At 44.7% G+C, this 18,802-nt stretch overlaps 1 protein-coding gene across 5 annotated transcripts in view; it reads left to right on the forward strand.

The window, feature by feature from the left end:
- Positions 1-18,231, forward strand: part of CCNB3 (cyclin B3) — a 99,609-nt gene extending 81,378 nt beyond the window's left edge. For 4 of the 5 annotated variants that reach the window (XM_058441561.1, XM_058441562.1, XM_058441563.1 and 1 more), the window contains exons 9-13: positions 8,217-8,354; positions 12,962-13,117; positions 13,937-14,086; positions 17,553-17,683; positions 17,919-18,107. In XM_058441561.1, the coding sequence (XP_058297544.1) occupies positions 8,217-8,354; positions 12,962-13,117; positions 13,937-14,086; positions 17,553-17,683; positions 17,919-18,015 (672 nt within the window). In that variant the 3' untranslated portion in view covers positions 18,016-18,107. Of the gene's footprint in view, positions 1-8,216; positions 8,355-12,961; positions 13,118-13,936; positions 14,087-17,552; positions 17,684-17,918 lie in introns of all 5 variants that reach the window. The other variant, XM_032756349.1, reaches the window with a different exon arrangement.
- The last annotated feature ends 571 nt before the right edge of the window (positions 18,232-18,802 follow it).

Consider the following 18,802-nt stretch of genomic DNA (forward strand, 5'->3'; position numbering starts at 1 on the left):
TGAGTTCTAGAGCCTGAGTTAAAGCAATGACCTCAGCCTTCTGGGCTGAAGTGCCCTGTGGCAATGGTTTGGCTTCAATGACAGCATCCAAAGTTACCATCGCATATCCTGCACATCTTTCTCCTTGTGGGTTGATGAAGCTGCTCCCGTCCACGCATAACTCTCAGTCTACTGATGCCCATGGCTGGTCCCGAAGGACAGGTCTGCTAGAATAAACTGAGTCCAACACCTCTACACAGTTATGCTCTACCGGGCTCTCTGATACTAGGAGCAGGGTGGCGGGATTTAGGGTGTTAACAGACTTCAATGGTTATGCGGGGATTTTCACATAGCAAGCTTTGGTACTTGGTTAATCTAGCATTTGATAGCCAGTGATGTCCTTTGGTATTCATCAAAGTTACCACAGCATGGGGGGCCTTTATATTCAGGTTTTGCCCAAGGGTTAGTTTATCTGTTGCTTGTGCTAACAGGGCTGTTGCTGCCAGGGCCCTTAGACATGGTGGCCAGACTTTGGAAACCCCATCTAGTTGTTTTGAGAGATAGACCACTGGCCTTGGCCAGGGCCCCACAGTCTGGGTTAAAACTCCAACTGCCATTTTTTCTCTTTCTGACACATAGAGTGTAAAGGGCTTTGTCAAATCTGGTACTCCTGGGGCTGGGGGCCGACATAAGTTTTTCCTTTAACTTACAAAAGGCTTGCTGTTGTAGAGGCCCCGATTCAAAAGGCTCCCGGTCGCCCCCTGTGTAACCCTGTACAAAGGTTTGGCTAGCACTGCAAAGTTTGGAATCCATAATCTGCAAAACCCCACAGCTCCTAGGAATTCCCTTACTTGCCTTCTGGTTTCAGGTTCCGGTAGGCTGCAGATGACCTGCTTTCTTTCTGACTCCAGGCTGCGCTCACCTTTCCGAATAGTGAATCCCAGGTAGCGTACCTGCTGTCCGCAGATCTGAGCTTTCTTCTTGGACACCTTATACCCACAGTCCTCCAGGTGCCGAAGCAGGGCATCCATCTGTTTTGCGCACTCGACTGCTGTGGAGTGTTCCAGCAGAAGGTCGTCCGTGTACTGGAGCAAGCCTAGGTCTTTAGCAGGAAACTTTTGCAGGTCTCAAGCCGGGGCCTCCCCGAAGATAGTAAGGGAGTTCTTGAATCCTTGGGGAAGCTGGGTCCAAGTGTACTGAGTAGTGACACCTGACTCCGATCTTCCCACTGAAAGGCAAACAGCTTCTGGCTCTCAGGAGCTAGTCTGATGCTAAAGAAGGCATCTTTTAAGTCCAGACAGGTAAACCAGCTGTCCTCAGCCTGCAGCAGCCCTTTCCTTCCGCAACTAATTATTGTAATCCACAATTAATGAATATTATATTCCTATAATGTGTAAAGGTTAGGAACTGTTGGGTGCAGAGTCACTGTAGCTTGGTTGACCAAGCACAAGTCCTGTACTGGCCAGTAGTCCTTGGTCCTTGGCTTAGGGACAGGGAGGAGGGGGCTGTTCCATGGAGACTGGCAAGGAACTATAATTCCAAAGGCTTTCAAGTGCCTGAGATGAACCTGGATTCCTTTGAGAGCTTCTCTAGGAACTGGATACTGCTTTTGTCTAATTGGCTGGGCCCCAGGCTTAACTTCTATGAGTACAGGGGCTTGGTTGACCACCAGTCCCGGAGGATTATCCTCCGCCCATACTCGGAGCCATCGCTTAGCTAGAGCTGGTTTTATCTCTTGGCCTGGCTCGGTCAGAAAAAGTCTTCATTCTTCTTCCCTGGGGACCATAAGGGCCATGATAACTCCTGTTCCCGGTAAGTTTAGCTGTAAAGAGCCCTGTTTTGTAAAGGAGATGGTGGCTCTCAGCTTGCTAAGCAAGTCTCTTCCCAGCAAAGGCAAGGGACAGTCAGGCATATGCAAGAACTGGTGAACTATTTCATGTCCCCCCACTGAGAAGGTCCATGGTAGACAGAAAGTCTGCTTAGTGGAAACTCCTGTTGCTCTGATTACATCAATGGTTTTCCTGGATAAGGGGGTGACCAGGGTGGTCACTACTGAATGTTCAGTACCAGTATCGACCAAAAACTTAATGTCCTTGCCCCCAATTGTAATCCTGACCGTGGGCTCCTTGGGGGCGCTTGAGCCGGATCCCCTTCAGTCTAATAGCCCTTCAGCCAGATTGAACAAAGCTCCCTTGTCTTTATCTGAGGTCTTTTGCTCCGTGTCACCTTGCTTTTCCTTCAGTTGGGGACACTTATCTTTCCAATGTCCGATTTCCTTACAATAGGCACATTGGTTACATTGCAAGCGTGGGCGATTAGATTGGGTATTCTTCCTGGAACCCCTCTTTCCCTGTTCTTTCGGGAGAATTCCCCTAATGGCCGCGGCCAGTAAGTCGGTGTTTCACCTGGCCTGGTGTTCGCCTTCCTTATGGCTTTCTCTGGGGCTTGTTGCATCTCTATGCACAAACACTTGATTGGCTATTTCCAGTAACTGTGAGGTATTCATACCCACAAACCCAGCCTGTTTCTGCAGTTTTCTCCTGACATCTTCTGCACTTTGACTAAGGCCATATTAATCATTCACTGATTTTCAGGGCTATCTGGATCAAAAGGAGTGTACATATGGTAAGCCTCACACAGTCATTCATGGAATTGCGCTGGACTCTCCTCTTTTCCTTGGATGACCTCAGAGACCTTATTTACATTTGTAGCCTTTTGATCCTCTTTCTTTAGACCTTCTATCCATGCCTCACGGTACTGTCTTAGCCTCTCCATGTCTGGCCCCTCGTTCAGGTCCCACTGGGGGCCCGTGCCTGGCAGCTGAATTCTTCTATATTCTTGAGGGTTTTGGTAATTGGCTAGGGTGTGCTCCTCTAGCCACTTGGTTGCCGCCTGGAGCACCCTTCGCCTTTTGTCTGTATTAAAGAGGTACATGAGCAGCTGGTGGCAGTCAGCCCAAGTAGGATTATGAGTCTGTATAATAGTTTGAAGCAAGTCAATTAAAGCTTGAGGCTTTTCGGTATAAGATGGAGTATTATTTTTCCAACTGAGGAGGTCAGCAGAGGTGAAAGGTTGATACACAAAGGCTGCCTTTTCACCATGTGTCTGTCCTCATCTACCCCAGTATATTGCTGTTCTCTAAGGGGCATTTGGATTTCAGTCTTGGGCCATAGTGTGCTGCCAAGGGAGGAGTTTCTCCCACGGCTTCACTTCTTCTTTTGTCTATTCTGGGTGGTCTAGGAGTATGGATATCTGGTGGAGGTGGAGGTGCTGTGGGCTCAGGAGTGGGGAGCCCTTCCTCTCAATAAGGAGGAGGCACTGCTGGTACCAATTCCTGCCATGATTCTTCTGGTGTTGGCTCAGACAGGACTTTTGGCGCCGACTTCCCTCGGTGGGTGGAGTGACAACCTTCCTTAACTAACTGTCCCTTTGCTACTAGTACTGCTGCTGCCTGTCCTCTTAACCACTGTGGGGATCTAAAACTAGCTGTAACCAAGAATCTATATACGGGAACTGATCTGGGTGCCCTGGCTTATAGGTTCCCCTGTGCCATACCTTCAAGACAAGGGACCTGTCCCAGCTTCCTTTCTGATGGCCAACCCACCTCTAATGCTGGCCAGTCTGTCTCACACAAAGTTCTAAGTTTTCTTGGTGTCATAGTAACTCCATAGTCTCCCTTAAATCCCTTTTTGAAATTTTTCAACATAGTTCCTAGAGAGGTGGGCTTACTTTGTGCCTGGCCCATGTTTCCTTGAGACAAAACACCATGCTCACACCACACACACACCACAAAACAGAATGGGTGAAGAGGGCACACACACACTTTTACAGTTTACACCAAACCAGAATCAAAACCAAAATCAGAGTATCAAGAAATCCAAGCCAGGTCAGAAACAAAACCAAAGTATCAAGCAATCCAAGTCAAGTCAAAAACAAAAACCAAAGTGCCAGTACAGGCACGTCATGGGTGATTAGGCCACGCTTCCACTCAAATGAGGGGGGTAAGTTCCAAAGACCAGTCTTAACAAGTTTCAGATGTCCAGACTCCAAGTACCAGTTCCTTCCTGGTGTTCAGCCACTGCATTGATCCTCCACAGGGACCTGCCATGTGCTGCTCTGGTGAGGCATTCCACTGGGGCAGTTGCCTACCCGGGAGTGCTCTCAGGATCCACGTTGCTCAAGCTGGCCAGAGTCCCCCACAGGGATGCTCCACAGGGCAGGCCTAAGCCACCTAAGGGGCTGCCTTGACCGTCCATTAATCACCTTGCTTCCCGGTCAGGGAACCAAGAAATGTATCAGGACGAGCTGCAGACAAGAACCTCTCAGACACCGAATTGTGGAAGGAAAGGGCTTTATTCAGCTGGGAGCACTGGTGGACTCACGTCTCTAAAAACCGAGCTCCCTGAGTGAGCAATTCCTATCCCTTTTAAGGACTTACAATTCTAAGGGGGTCCGCATGAGAGGGTCATGATCGATTGAGCAAGCAGTGGGTACGTGACTGGGGGCTGCATGCACTGGTAATCAGAATGGAACAGAACAGGACAGGGATTTTCACAGTGCTTTTCCATACAATGTCTGGTATCTATAGATCACATAACCAGCTAGGCCAGGGGTCAATTTTTAACCACCAGGCCTGGAATGCAGTGCCAGGCTGTCTGACTACTGATTTCACTTCTGTCTTTTCTTTAACTCCTACTTTTTCTTTGAGGCAGAAATTGGTCATAAGACAATATGAGGGGTGGTCTCCTCCCTTAACAATATAGCCAAGTTCTTTGCTAAGGCATATAACAAGGGTGACTTTTGCTGTAGTTCCTAATAAATTTCTCATTTCCATCTCAGGCCTCTTTAGCCTGGACTTCACTGTCCATGTCAGTATCAGCATTTTGGTTACAGCCATTTAACCAGTCTCTAAGAAGTTTCAAACTTTCCCTCATCTTCCTCTCTTCTTCTGAGCCCTCCAAATGCTTCTATCCTCTGCCCATTTCCCAGTTCCAAAGTTGCTTCCATATTTTCAGGTATCTTTATAGCAATGCCCCATTCTTTGGTACCAATTTTCCGTGTTAGGCAATTTTTGCACTGCTGCAAAGAAATACCTGAGACTGGGTAATTTATTCTAAAAAGAGGTGTTAATCCAAAATATCTGAGACAGGTCTCAGTCAATTTAGAAATTTTATTTTGCTTCCATGACACAGCCTCAGGAAGTCTTGATGACATGTGCCCAAGGTAGTCAGGGCATAGCTTGGTTTTATGCATTCTGGGGAGAAATGAGACATTAGTCAATATATGTAAGATGTACACTGGTTCACTCTGGAAAGATGGGACAACTAGAAGTGGGGAGGGGGCTTCCAGGTCATAGGTAGATAAGAGACAAATGGTTGCATTCTTTCGAGTTTCTGATTAGCCTTACCAAAGGAACCAATCAGATATGCATTTATCTCATTGAGCAGAGGGATGACTGAATAGAATGAAAGGCAGACTTGCCTTAAGCAGTTCTCACCTTGACTTTTCTCTTTAGCTTAGTGATTTTGGGGTCCCAAGATTTATTTTTCTTTTGCAGAGGCTTGGCTAGGCATGATGGCTCATGCCTGTAATCCCAGCACTTTGGGAGGATTGCTTGGGGCCAGGAGTTTGCGATCAACCTGGGAAACATAGCAAGACCCTGTCTCTCCAAAAAAGAAAAATTAGAGGTTTAATTGATTCACAGATCTGTAGGATATATAAGCATGGCACTGCTATCTGCTTGGTTTCTGAGGAGGCCCCTTCAGGGAGCTTGTACTTTTGGCAGAAAGCAAAGCAAGAGCAGGCTGTCACATGGCAAAAGCAGAAGCAAGGGGGTGGGGTAAGGTGCCACACACTTTTAGACAACCAGATCTCACAAGAACTCACTATTGCCAGAACAGCACCAAGCCACGCAGGCTCCATCCCCATGACCCAAACACATCTCACCAGGCCCCACCTCCCACATTGGGGATTACAATTCAAAATGAGATCTAGAGGGGACAACATCCAAACTATATCAGGCACCAATGGGAAACTAACACAGAACAGGTTTCTGAGTAGACCCAAGGCCATATTCCAGAAACAGTAAGAACTGTTTCTTGGTATTTCTGTTATTCAGAAATTTAATATGTGTATTGCTGAACCATTATATTTGACCATCTTCGATAATCATTCATCCATGAAAATATACATCAATTTCTCTAGTGCTTCTCATTGACATATTTTTTGGATCATCTAGGTACCAGTCATTAAGAGTAACCTATACAAGGGGAGGTCCAATTAAGTGAAACTTACAGGGAGGGTAATGTCACTCAATATAAGGGAGAATTTTCTGTTAAAGCCATTCAAAAAGAGATTGGGCTGTATTTAGAGGTTTGTATGGCAGGATCTAAACAACTACTTGGTGGAGATGTTAAAGAGAATATTCATGCATTGGTTGAGTTGTTGGATGAGGACAGATTTTATTCTTGAATCCTAAGAACCCAAGGGGTTGTAAGGAAGAAGCATCACAGAAGATTGGGTGGGACTCTTGTGTATAGATGTGCAAATTATGCCTACACAAGGTCTCTAGCCAAGACTGAAACCACCAATAGAATCTAGCTCACACTTTGTTTGCCAAGCTATGCGTTCTGGCTGTGGGGCTGCTGTGCCCTGAGGCAGGAGTAACCTTTGGCTAATTCATATAAAGGTATTATCTACTTGATAAGATGTATGCTTGAAGGGCTGCATTCACCCAAAGAAGGCAGCACTTTTTTTCTAATTTGCAGAAAGGTACTGCAGGGGCCAGCACAAACCATGGGACTAGGGCTATAGGAGATGGTTTCTTGGAGTTGGTGAAGGCAAGACAAGGATACATAAGAAAAAGAAACTAGAAATCAATAGCAGGAGGAAGTTGGGAAACTACAAATACATGGACATTAAACAACATGCCCCTGAATGACAAATGGGTCAATGAAATTAAGGAAATCAAATTCTTGAAACAAATGAAAATAGAAATACAACATAGAAAGCCTATGGGATAAAACAAAAGTGGTATTAAGAGGAAAATTTATAGCAAAATTTTATTTAAAAAGTAGACAAAGATCAGCCGGGCATGGTGGCTCACACCTATAATCCCAGCACTTTGGGAGGCCAAGGCAGGTGGATCACGAGGTCAGGAGATCGAGACCATCCTGGCTAACACGACGAAACCCTGTCTCTACTAAAAATACAAAAAATTAGCTGGGCGTGGTGGCGGGCGCCTGTAGTCCCGGCTACTCAGGACGCTGAGGCAGGAGAATGGCGTGAACCCAGGAGGCGGAGCTTGCAGTGAGCCGAGATTGCGCCACTGCACTCCAGCCTGGGGGACAGAGCAAAACTCTGTCTCAATAAATAAATAAATAAATTAATTAATTAATTAAATAAATAAAAATAAATTTAAAAATAAATAACTTTACAAAAGTAGACAAATATCAAACAATCTAACAAAGCACCTTAAGGAACTGGAAAAGCAAGAACTGCTTCAACCCAAAATTAGTAGAAGGAAAGAAATAATAAAGACCACGGCAAGACTAAATGAAATAGAGACTAAAAAAAAAAAATACGAAAGATCAACAAAACAAAACATTGGTTTTTCGAAAAGATAAATAAAATTGACAAGCCATAAGCTAGACTAAGAAAAAAATGAGAGAGAACCCAAATGAAGTCAGAAAAGAAAAAGAAGGGAAGGGGGTTATATTATTAATACTTTAATCCCAGTCTGGCTTCTCCAGTCCCTTAGCTCACTTCCAAATTGTGCTATTGGTGTCTACTCCCAGTTGATATATTCTGATAGCATATCTAGTTGGGAAGAGAAAGTAGTACATGAATAAACTCCATATTTCAGAGCTAAATAAACATCTCCTTTGGGAGGTCACTGTACAAGTTGGCAGCAAATGGAGAAAGCAAGAATCTAAGTATTAGAGATCAAAGGGAGAGGATGTGTCCACTCAAGGCTCTCAGAGAAGGCAGAGCATTTCTCTCTGATTTGTAAGGCTGGTCAACTACCCAAATGTGTAAGGATAGATAATGCCAGTGTCCTCAAAGGCACAGGAGATATACACAGGAACCTAGCTGAAGCAGTTTCTGTATTCGTAGCAGAGTCTCAGCTAGTCAGGACTGTTCTTGATGTTGCAGACAGTCCAGGTAGCTAGATCTGTCTGGAGGTGACTTCGGAGCTGGACAATATGCAGATCTGTGTCATGTGTGTATTCCTCCAGGTGTCCTTTGAGATGACCCATGAGACCCTGTACTTGGCAGTGAAGCTGGTGGATCTCTACCTAATGAAGGCAGTATGCAAGAAGGATAAGTTACAACTCCTTGGTGCCACTGCCTTTATGATTGCAGCAAAATTTGAGGTGAGCCTGAGTCCCCATGGCCTGGATAACTAATCAAGTTTCTGTCCAACCCAGTGAATGAATATGTATTCATATATATTCATTGTTATGTGCTGCATAACAATGTTTTGGTCAATGATGGACTGCTTATACTATGGTGGTCCCGTAAGAGTATAATGGAGCTGGAAAAGTCCTATCACCTAGTGACATCTTATTTTTTGTAACATTGTAATGTTACAAAAGATAACTCATATGGTGATGCTGGTGTAAAGAAACCTACTGCACTGCAAGTCATAAAAGTATAGCACATACAATTACGTACAGTATATAATGCTTGATAATGATATAAACTGTTACTAGTTTATGTGTTCACTATACTTTTAATTGTTTTCTTATTATTTTATTAGAGACAAGGTCTCTCTCTGTTGCCCAGGCCGGAGTGCAATGATGTGATCATAGCTCACCATAACCTCAAACTCCTGGGCTCAAGCAATCTTCCCACTACAGCCTCTCACGTAGCTAGGACTATAGGCATGCACCACAGTGCCTGGCTTTCCCTTTTCAGAAATTTTTTTGTAGGGGTGGGGTCTCATGTTGCCCAGGCTGGTCTTGAACTCCTGGCCTCAAGCAATCCTCCTGCCTTGGCCTCCCAAAGCACTGGGATTACAAGTGTGAGCCACTGCGCCTGACCTGGTTTAGAGTATACTATTACTTATTAAAAAAAAAAAAAAATTAACTGTAAAATAGCCTCAGGATGTCCTTCGGGAGGTTTTCCAGAAGAAGGCATTGTTGTAGGAGATGACGGCTCCATGCATATTATGACCCCTGAAGAACTTCCAATGGGACAAGATGTGGAGGTGGAAGACAGTGGTATTAATGATCTTGACCCTTTCTAGGCCTAGGCTAATGTGTGTGTTTGTGTCTTCATTTTTAATAAAAAAGTTTAAAAAGTAAAAAGTAAAGCCGGGCATGATATTTCAATGCCTGTAATCCCAGCACTTTGGGAGGCTAAGGCAAGAGGATTGCTTGAGCCCAAGAATTTAAGACCAGCCTGGTGAACAAAGTAAGACCCCATCTCTACAAAAAAATAAAGAAGATTAGCTGGGTATTGTGGCACATACCTGTGGTCCCAGCTACATAGGATGCTGAGGCAGGAGGATCCCTTGAGCCCAGGAGGTTGAGGCTGTAGTGAGCTTTGTTCAAGCCACTGTATTCCAGTCTGGGTGAGAGAACGAGACCCTGTCTCAAAAGAAATTTTTTTTAAAGAAGAAAGCTTATATAATAAGGATATAAAGAAAGCAAATATTTTTATACAACTTTATACTGTGTTTGTGTTTTAAGCTGTTATTACAAAAGAGTCTAAGTTTTATAAAATAAAGTTACAGTAAGCTAAGGTTAATTTATTATCGAAGAAAAAATATTTTTTTATAAATTTAATGTAGCCTAATTGTACAGGTAGTGTTTATAAAGTCCATGGTAGTGTACAGGAATGTCCCAGGCCTTCCATTCACTCACCACTGACACACTGACTCACCCAGAGCAACTTCTACTCTCACAAGCTCCGTTCATGTTAAGTGCCCAATATAGGTGTACTGCTTTTAAATCTTTTATGCTGTATTGTTACTGTACTTTTTCTGTGTTTAGATAAGCTAAACAAATACCATTGTGTTACAATTGCCTACAGAACTCAGTAGAGTCACATGTGTATAGGTGTGTAGCCTAGGAGCAATAGGCTATATACCATATAACCTGTAGGCTGTACCATCTAGGTTTTTAGAGGTACACTCTTTTCTGTGATCTTCTCACAATGATGAAAATGATGCATTTCTCATAATATATCCCTCTTATTAAGTGACACATAACTGTGTATACATACATTTATATGTACATATATACACGTGTGTATAACATCAGTGTGTATATGTGTGTGTATACAGTTACATACATACAAATAATTTTTGTCTGCCACATTTTTTGTCCCTCTTCCCAAAGCAGAGAAGCTGGTGTTGGTTGGCAATGGTGGTGTATTTGTTTCCTGGCATCAACAAGGTTCTTCCATTTTCTATCTGAAGATGTATTATGTGGGCATCCAACTAATTAAATGGGCAGTTCTTTTTACAGCTTCCTTCTGCTCCGTGATTTTCTGCCTCCACCATTTTCTTGTTCCACCAACTCCATCCCCATCTGGTGGAATCTCAGTCTGCTTATATAACAAAGCATTGCCTAACCAGGGTGCTGGAGACATTTAAGAGAAAATGGCCTGATGTTGATGGCAGTAAGTCTAAATGGTCCAGGTGAAATAGTAATTTGGGAAGTAGCAGTATAAAAGTGGGTAGCTGACCTTTTCTTCATGACCATAATCCATCTGACTAACCTCTCTGATTCCCCTTCCTTAGGTGCTAACTGATCTTGTTCAACTTTCATTTTTCCTTCAGCTAGGCTAGTTGTAGGAAGCCTTAGGGTTTGGGAGCAGAGAGGTGGCAACTTTTACCAAGGATTTCAAAGAACTTTAGAACTGTGGGTTTGTTTCTGTGTTGGCTCCCTCCCCAGCTCCTGCCTCCCTCTCCTCCCCAAACACATACTGGCTCTTACCCGCTCCCTCCCTCCCTGCCTCACTCTCTCCCTCCTTAACTTGCTCCCTTCCTCCCCTCCTTCTTTCCCTGTCACCTGCCCTCCAGTGATTGTTTTCCCTCACTCACCACCCCACCCTCCTTCGTTGCCCCTCACTCACCGGCTCACTTGAGCCCTCCCTCCCTCCCTCACTCTGTCCCTTCCTCCTGTGCCAGCTTGCTTGCTCCCTCCTCCCTTCCTCCTGCTTTTCCTCCCTTGCTCACTCCTTCCCTTATTTCCTCCCTCCCTCACTTACCTGCTAGCTCCCTCTTTCCTTCCCTCCTTGCTTCCTTCCCAGGCTCCTTCTATCACTTGGTGGATAGATTCCTCTCTCCCTAGCTAGTCTACACCGTCCCTCCCTCGGTGGCTTGCTCTCTCCTTTCCTCTCTTTCTCTTGCTCCCTCACCAGCTCTCTCCCTCCTTCACCTGCTTTCTTCCCTCCCAGGCTGTGTCCTTCCCTCCCAGGCTCCCTCTTTTTCTTCCTTGCCCACTCTCTCCCTTCCTCTTTTACTCTGGGCACTTCTTAGCAAATCCTGGGAGTTGGAGCACCCTTCCTCTGTTGGCCAGGACAGAGGGCCCCTACCGAGTCCTATGGAGGAGGGGTGTCTTCCTCTCACAGGATTAAGAAGTACAGAAAGCCTAAGGAGATTTTGGGCTGAGACGATGGGGTTTTCTAGATATACAATCATGTCATCTGCAAACAGGGACAATTTGACTTCCTCTTTTCCTAATTGAATACCCTTTATTTCCTTCAAATGTGGCACATATACACCGTGGAATACTATGCAGCCATAAAAAATGATGAGTTCATGTCCTTTGTAGGGACATGGATGAAACTGGAAAACATCATTCTCAGTAAACTATCGCAAGGACAAAAAACCAAACACCGCATGTTCTCACTCATAGGTGGGAATTGAACAATGAGAACTCATGGACACAAGGACACATTAGGATATACCTAATCTAAAGATGATTAAGGGTCACAAAAAAATGGCACATGGATCATATGTAAAAACCACATTCTAAAGTATAATAAAAAAAAAAAAGAAGTACAGAAAGCCTTTTGTTTAGGGGAGGTATGGAGATGGCATGAGGAGAGAAAGGAGACAGTAGCCATTGCACAGAGCAGTGGAAGAGAGAGAGGTTCCTGCCCTGGTGTTGCCACTAGCTTGCTGTGTGAACCTGAGCACATCACTTTTCTCTGAGCCTAGGTTTCCTTGTCTGCCAAACCAAAGGGTTGGTCCCGTCTGTCATCCAAAAATAGGGGAAAGGTGGGGGAAGAAAGCTGTGGCGGGCAGTAAGCTGCAGGTAGGGAGAAGAATTAGGGGCCTTCCTGTGTCCTCATTGTTTCTCCAAACCAATGTTTGACCTCCAGAGGGCAGAGCACTGGAAGGTGCTCCCCGGACAGAGGTTCTTTTCACCCTCAGCCTGGCCTGGCCCTTCCTTGTCTGACCTCTGGGTGCCTCCGCACACTCTGCCCACCGCAGACTTTTGTCTCTGCTTAGGTTTCCTCTATGCCTGTCTGTCTCTCCACCTCTCTCACTGCCAGGTACCCTGTATTGCCCTCCTCAAACATCCTTGCTCATTCCCTACACTAGGACACAAAATACAGGCTTATTTTCTATCTCTAGCTCCCCTTTCTGTGGCTTCCTTCTGTCCCTCCCTCCAGAGAAGGCCTTAGATTTCCCATTCATGGTTCTCAGAGGGCAGATTGCTGATCCTAGGCCCCGTGCCCCATTAAGTTGCTTCTGGCACTGTAAGAATCCACCCCCAGGAGGTCCTATCCTCTATCTGGTGGTGGTGGTGGTACAGTTTTGGGGCAGGCCTCTCCTGTCCTTTCTTTCATTTACTTTTTGTGATGAGCCACTCACATCAACCAGAAGCTGAGTCTCAGAGCTACCCTGAAGATTTATGCCAGGAAATCCTTCACCCTTCTCCCTGCTGACTTTTACCTCGAAGCAGAAAGGATGGGTTGTCTGTCTGGTTGTCACATCCTCTCCTCTCCTCTCCACCCATAGGAGCACAACCCACCTTGTGTGGATGACTTTGTGTACATCTGTGATGATAATTATCAGCGATATGAGGTGCTCAACATGGAAATCGACATCCTGAACGTCGTCAAATTTGACATTAACATTCCCGTCGCCTATCATTTTCTGCGCAGATATGCTAGGGTAAGAGAGAAGAGACACATCTTCATTCTCCTACTGCTGAGTTAGTCTCCTTTATACCCAGAGTAGCTGCCTGAGTGGTAGGAAAGGGGAAAGGGACAACAGGCAGCAGGGAGCTTTCTCCTTCCATCCAATCTCCTAGGTTAAAACTTGGCAATCTTTATGAAATAGTGGGAGGTGGGTGGGGGTGAGTTGCAGATTTCCACAGTGTGCCTATAAGATTTTGAAGTGAGGCCAGAGTTGGGGAGGAGAAACATTTCTTTGATCAGGGAGGGACACATGGAAAACTTTGTGGGGGGATGCTGGCAATATTCTCATTCTTTGCCTGAGTATCGGTTACAAGGGAGGTCACTTTAGAATTCATTGTATTGTGCAAATGGGTGCGATGTACTTTTCTCTTTGTGTGTGTGATAGGTTGTAATTTTTAAAAAATAAGTTTAAACAAGAAAAGGGAAAAGGTTGTTTTGAAGTATGGAACACCTTCTTGGGAGGGTCACAGGAACAGAGTCACGGTGGGAGGACTTTGGCTCTTTAAAGAATGACCCATATACCAAGGGGGGATGTGGGCCAGTACCATACACACAGTTGGTAATTTGATTAAAATCCTAAAGGTGGCAAATCCCACTGACTGTTTCAGAATCCCCTCTAAATAGTCTGTTTTTGTGGGTAGGGAAGATGAGGTGAGTTATGGTTGCAGGAGAAAGGCACATTACTCAAACAGAGGGCCACTGAGGCTCGGGATGATGTAACTGGAGAGGGAGTCCTCTGCTTGGTGCCAGTTTTCTAAATTGATTTCTGAGCCAGTCTTCTCATTGCCTTTAGTGTATCCACACCAACATGAAGACACTGACCTTGTCCCGCTACATCTGCGAGATGACCCTGCAGGAATACAGCTATGTCCAGGAGAAGGCTTCCAAGCTAGCTGCTGCCTCCTTACTCCTGGCCCTCTACATGAAGAAGCTCGGATACTGGGTAAACACTTGCGAGATAGGGGTATAGGGGTAGAGATTTAAAAAGCAGAAGGTCAGCTCAGGGGGAAGGTGTAAATTAAGGCCACGGGAAACTCTTGGGGACAAAACTGACACATATTCGCAATTATGAACTCTAACACCTGGACAACTTGGGGCAAGGGCTTCTACAGCAATAGTTTTGAATTATGCCATTTTTCATAATCAAAGTACCCTTTGTTCCAAAGAAAGCTCACCTGAAAGCCCAGTATTACATACCAGACTACTGTGAAGGTATTCTGGTGGTCATTGGGGGTAGTGTGACCCTACTTCTTATCTCCAGCCCTGTTCCCCTCTTGCCTCTTGCAATCCCCTCAGCAAGACTGGCCCCTGAGGGAGCTTGTTGGAACAGGGTTTGAAAAGCACTGAACCAGAGAAGAGTAGTGAAAGCAACTGTCTGTGTCTACAAAAGTCGCACTCAGGGGCATGACTGTAGTGTTCTTCTCTGAAGAAGGCCCTCAAAGCCTCCTGCTCCAATACAAATAAAACTCATATTTGATGCTTTCTCAATTTTATGAAAAGTTGGGGGTAAAATCAACTTTAGATAATTTTGCATTCTTACTAATGATATGTATAATATGTAATCCAAGTAGCAGGAGTATGCTTGCAAATGCAGCCCCTCTGCTCAACCACTTCTGAGCTCCTCCTACCTAAAAATCCTGGAGCCACTGAGGGAAGAACCTCTGTGGGCTGCGAAAGAACCACATAAAGTAGTTATGTGAACTTGGACAAGCCATAGTGAAATTTCTTGAAACAGAGAAAGCATTCAATAGATGATAGTGATGATGAAAAAGAATAAATAATAATCATGACTGGCATTTATTGAGTGCTTAGACAGTGATCTAAGCACTTTGTGTATTAACTCATTTAATCTCCACAACAACCCCACACAATAGTACCGTTATCCCTGTTTTGCAGATAAGAAATAACTCCCATGTTTACACAGCTGATGAGAGGTGGAGCTAGGCTTTGGAAACTAGGCGTGGTGTGTGGTGTTCACAATCCAAACCAACTGTGTAATCAGAATGGGCATGGCCACAGCTCTGGAGCTAAGGGTCTGGAGGCCCCATGCTGAACGAGGCTTTGACCCTTGGATCCTGTGGAAATCCAGTGGGCCGTGAGGGGGACAGCTGATGGGTTCAGGGAGGCAAACTGTGTGCCAACTAAGATAGAAATATTTCAGTGTTTTCACACTTGGTGACTAAACCAGGGCATATCAGCTAAATGTCAGCCCGAATCTGAACTCGGGTAGTCTGACTCCACAATCCTCTATGTTAGTATACTGCCTCTCCTATAGATAAGGAAGGCTTCACAGAAGAGGTGACTTTTGAGCTGGGTCTTGAAACTTATGCAGGAACTTGTGAGAGGGGACATTCTAGGTAGAGGGAGCAATAATTAAAAAGACGTGAAGGCATTAAGGAGGGAGTGTGTTGTGTTTAGGGCAGAATAAGACATCCCCTATGGATAGAACAGAGAGTATGGTAAAAGGAGAGGTGCTAATGATGTTAATAGTGACAGATGAGACCAGAATGGTAGATCATGGTCAGATTGTGAAAGAAAGGCCTTGTATACCATGCTGAGAGACCCACTTTACACTAAGGCATTGAAGGTTTTTTAGGCAGGGAGGTGACCTGCTCCTGTTTGTGTATTTTAGAAACAGTACTGGTATAGCAAAAGAGAAGGTAGAGTAGATGAGAGAGAATATAAAGGTGGGAACACCAGTGAGCAGGCTATTGTAACATAGTCAAGGTGAAGCATTTGAGGGTCTGAACTGACACAATGGCACTGGGGCCTTTTAATCTTATTTAACACATCCAGTCTATTCCATTGCCCCCTTGTGTTACTCCCCTACTCAGCACGCCAATGACCGCCCTTTGCCTGTGGTGGTGGTGGTTTCCAAACAGTATTTGGGGGAGCCCTGGGTTTCCTGCAGAAGTCTCTCAGGGACCATGTAAAAGATAAAGGGATCCAAATTCGTGGGCTTCTTAGCTCCCACCCCCACTTCCAGGTAAGCTATTTGGGCTTCCAGGTAAGACACTTGAAAAAGAGGAGTTCAAGGAAAATAAGACATTTTGAGGAAACCACTGACTTATAAATCCTCTTCCTTTCTCTGTCTGTTGAGCTCCCCACTTCACCAACCACTGTAGACATGCTGTCCTCTGTGAAACTTTCTGTGACTCTCCTGACAGAGTTCGTGGGTCCTGCTGCTGTGTTCCTCCAGTGTCCTATGCTCACTTCCATTATAGCACTTATCACACATTTTTTAACTCTCTGTTTGCACATCTGTCTCCTCTACTAGACTACAGACTCCTCAAAGGCAGGTCCCTCATTCATTTTTGTGTTCCCAGGATCCTACATATAGGGCTTGGTAATCCTAGTTAGCATTGTTTGGGTACTTACTATGTGCCAGACTCTGTTCTATGTATGATACACAAATACACACACACACACACACACACACACACACACACACATTTAACCCTATGATGGAATTACTGTAATAATCCCCATTTGGCAGATTGGGAAACTGAGGCCCCAAGAGGTTAATTAACTGGCTCAAGGCCAAGCTGTTAGGGGAACTGAAATTTGACCTGAAGCATTTTGCCTCCAGGACCTCTGCTCTTAAACACTGCTATACCACTTCTGCCACATAATAGGCATTCTTAGCTGAATGAGAAAATGAACCTGTGGAATGATAGCTGTTAGAGCCAGAGAGGAGGATCAGCCTTAAGTTCATGTTGGCTGTTGAGTTGGCACCTAAACTTTGTTCTGGGGTTTACCTGGCCATTAGCTCTGGACCTGAGAGTGAGCAAATTACAAAATCAGTCCTGTTCCTTAGGACTGGTGAATTTCTGCTTACATGAACATCTGTGACCAGGGCTAATATCTTTTTTTTTTTTTTTAAGAGATAGGGTCTTGCTCTGTTACCCAGGCTGGAGTGCGGTGGTGCGATCATAGATCACTGCAGCCTCGAACTCCTGGGCTCAAGCGATCCTCCTACCTCAACCTCCCGAGTAGCTGGGACTACAGGTCTACACCACCATGCCCAGATAATTTAAAACTTTTTTATAGAGCTAGGGTCTTGCTGTGTTGCCCAGACTGGTCTCGAATTCCTGGGCTCAAGCAGTCCTCCTGCCTCGGGCTCCTAATGTGCTGAGATTACAGGCATGATCCCTACCACGCCTGGCCAAGAGCTAATATCTAACTGGTACGTATGGATATAACCATCCAAGTAGTTTGTGGCTGGAATCTATTCTTCTATATAGCATAGTATAATTATTGATCAGCATCCAGATGGTGTGAGTCTTTGAAATGTTTTGAATGTCATCTCTGTTTAAACCATGTGTGGGAAGCTTAGACTTGGGATAGCAGAGATGGAGGAAGGGTGTGCTTCCTATAGTAGAAATCATTATTCATGCTGCTTCTTCTAGGTTCCCTTCCTGGAGTATTACAGTGGCTACAGTATCTCTGAGCTTCACCCCTTGGTCAGACAGCTGAACAAACTGCTGACTTTCAGTTCTTACGATAGTCTCAAGGCTGTATATTACAAGTATTCTCACCCGTAAGTACTAAGCCCCGGATGAGGTTGGGTTTGTGTTCATTTATTGGGAAGCTTTAAAATACTAGACCGAGACTAGCCTCACTTAACAGAAAAAGATTCAGGCACTTTTCACCTTCCTTTCTACTCTAGGGTTAAAGCAAGATAGGGAATTAAGGGCCGTATGTCCCACTTGTTCCATGGAGCCTGATTGTATTTGCCCTATTCTATACTGAGGAGACCCCTCTTCCTTTTGCAGGGTCTTCTTTGAAGTCGCCAAAATCCCCGCCTTGGATATGTTGAAGCTGGAGGAGATTTTGAACTGTGATTGTGAGGCTGAGGGCCTGGTACTTTAGTAGCAGCCACAGGGCTAAGCACGCATGTTAACAGGGTATATTTATTCTATGTTTGAATTTGTCTTTTGATCACTTTTATTCATTTTTCCTTTCTTTGTTTGTCTTTTCCCAAACTGATAATGTTATAAATATTTACGTTGCTTGTTTTTATGAAAGAAAAAAATATTGTCATATTTGACTACAAATTTAATAAAAAATTAATGGTTATTGTTAAAATGGCTCATCTCCCCTCTTATTGTTCAGGAGCCCCATGCACAGCTCAATGATTTTTTTTTTTTTTCTTCCTAGTCAAGGCTGGGCCCCAGGGCCTAGATTACCCAATTCCCTCCTCTGTTTAGAAGCCTTCTCCTCATGGGAAGAGGAATTGAGCTAACCGTGAACTGATGGATGGGTCTACAGAAGGAGTATTATGGTGCCCAGTCCAAGGAGAAAGCTCCTTACCTGACAGGTAGGCCTCACTGTTCAGAGCTGGGCAGCTGGCAGTGTAGGCTAATACCTTTTGGTCTCAATCTCAGGTATTTTGCTTTCTTTGATTCTTCCTAGATAGTGAAAAGTTGGGGATCAGGATTTTAATCCAAATGTAGCCTTGCTTTCAGTTAGGCAGCTTTTTAGAGTACAAATTTGAAAATACTCTTGGAGTGGTACATGCTGAAATCATTTTTGGCCCTTGTCTTATGCCAGGAGAAGAAATTCCTACCTGTGAAATTGGCAAGGTGTCCCATGAATGCAAGCATCAACCACTTGCCCAATCTTTAATTCATATAGCATTAAGAAATTCTGCTTTCTT

The sequence above is a fragment of the Hylobates moloch genome, unplaced genomic scaffold (assembly GCF_009828535.3).
Source record: "Hylobates moloch isolate HMO894 unplaced genomic scaffold, HMol_V3 SCAFFOLD_7, whole genome shotgun sequence".
Taxonomy (NCBI): Eukaryota; Metazoa; Chordata; class Mammalia; order Primates; family Hylobatidae; genus Hylobates; species Hylobates moloch.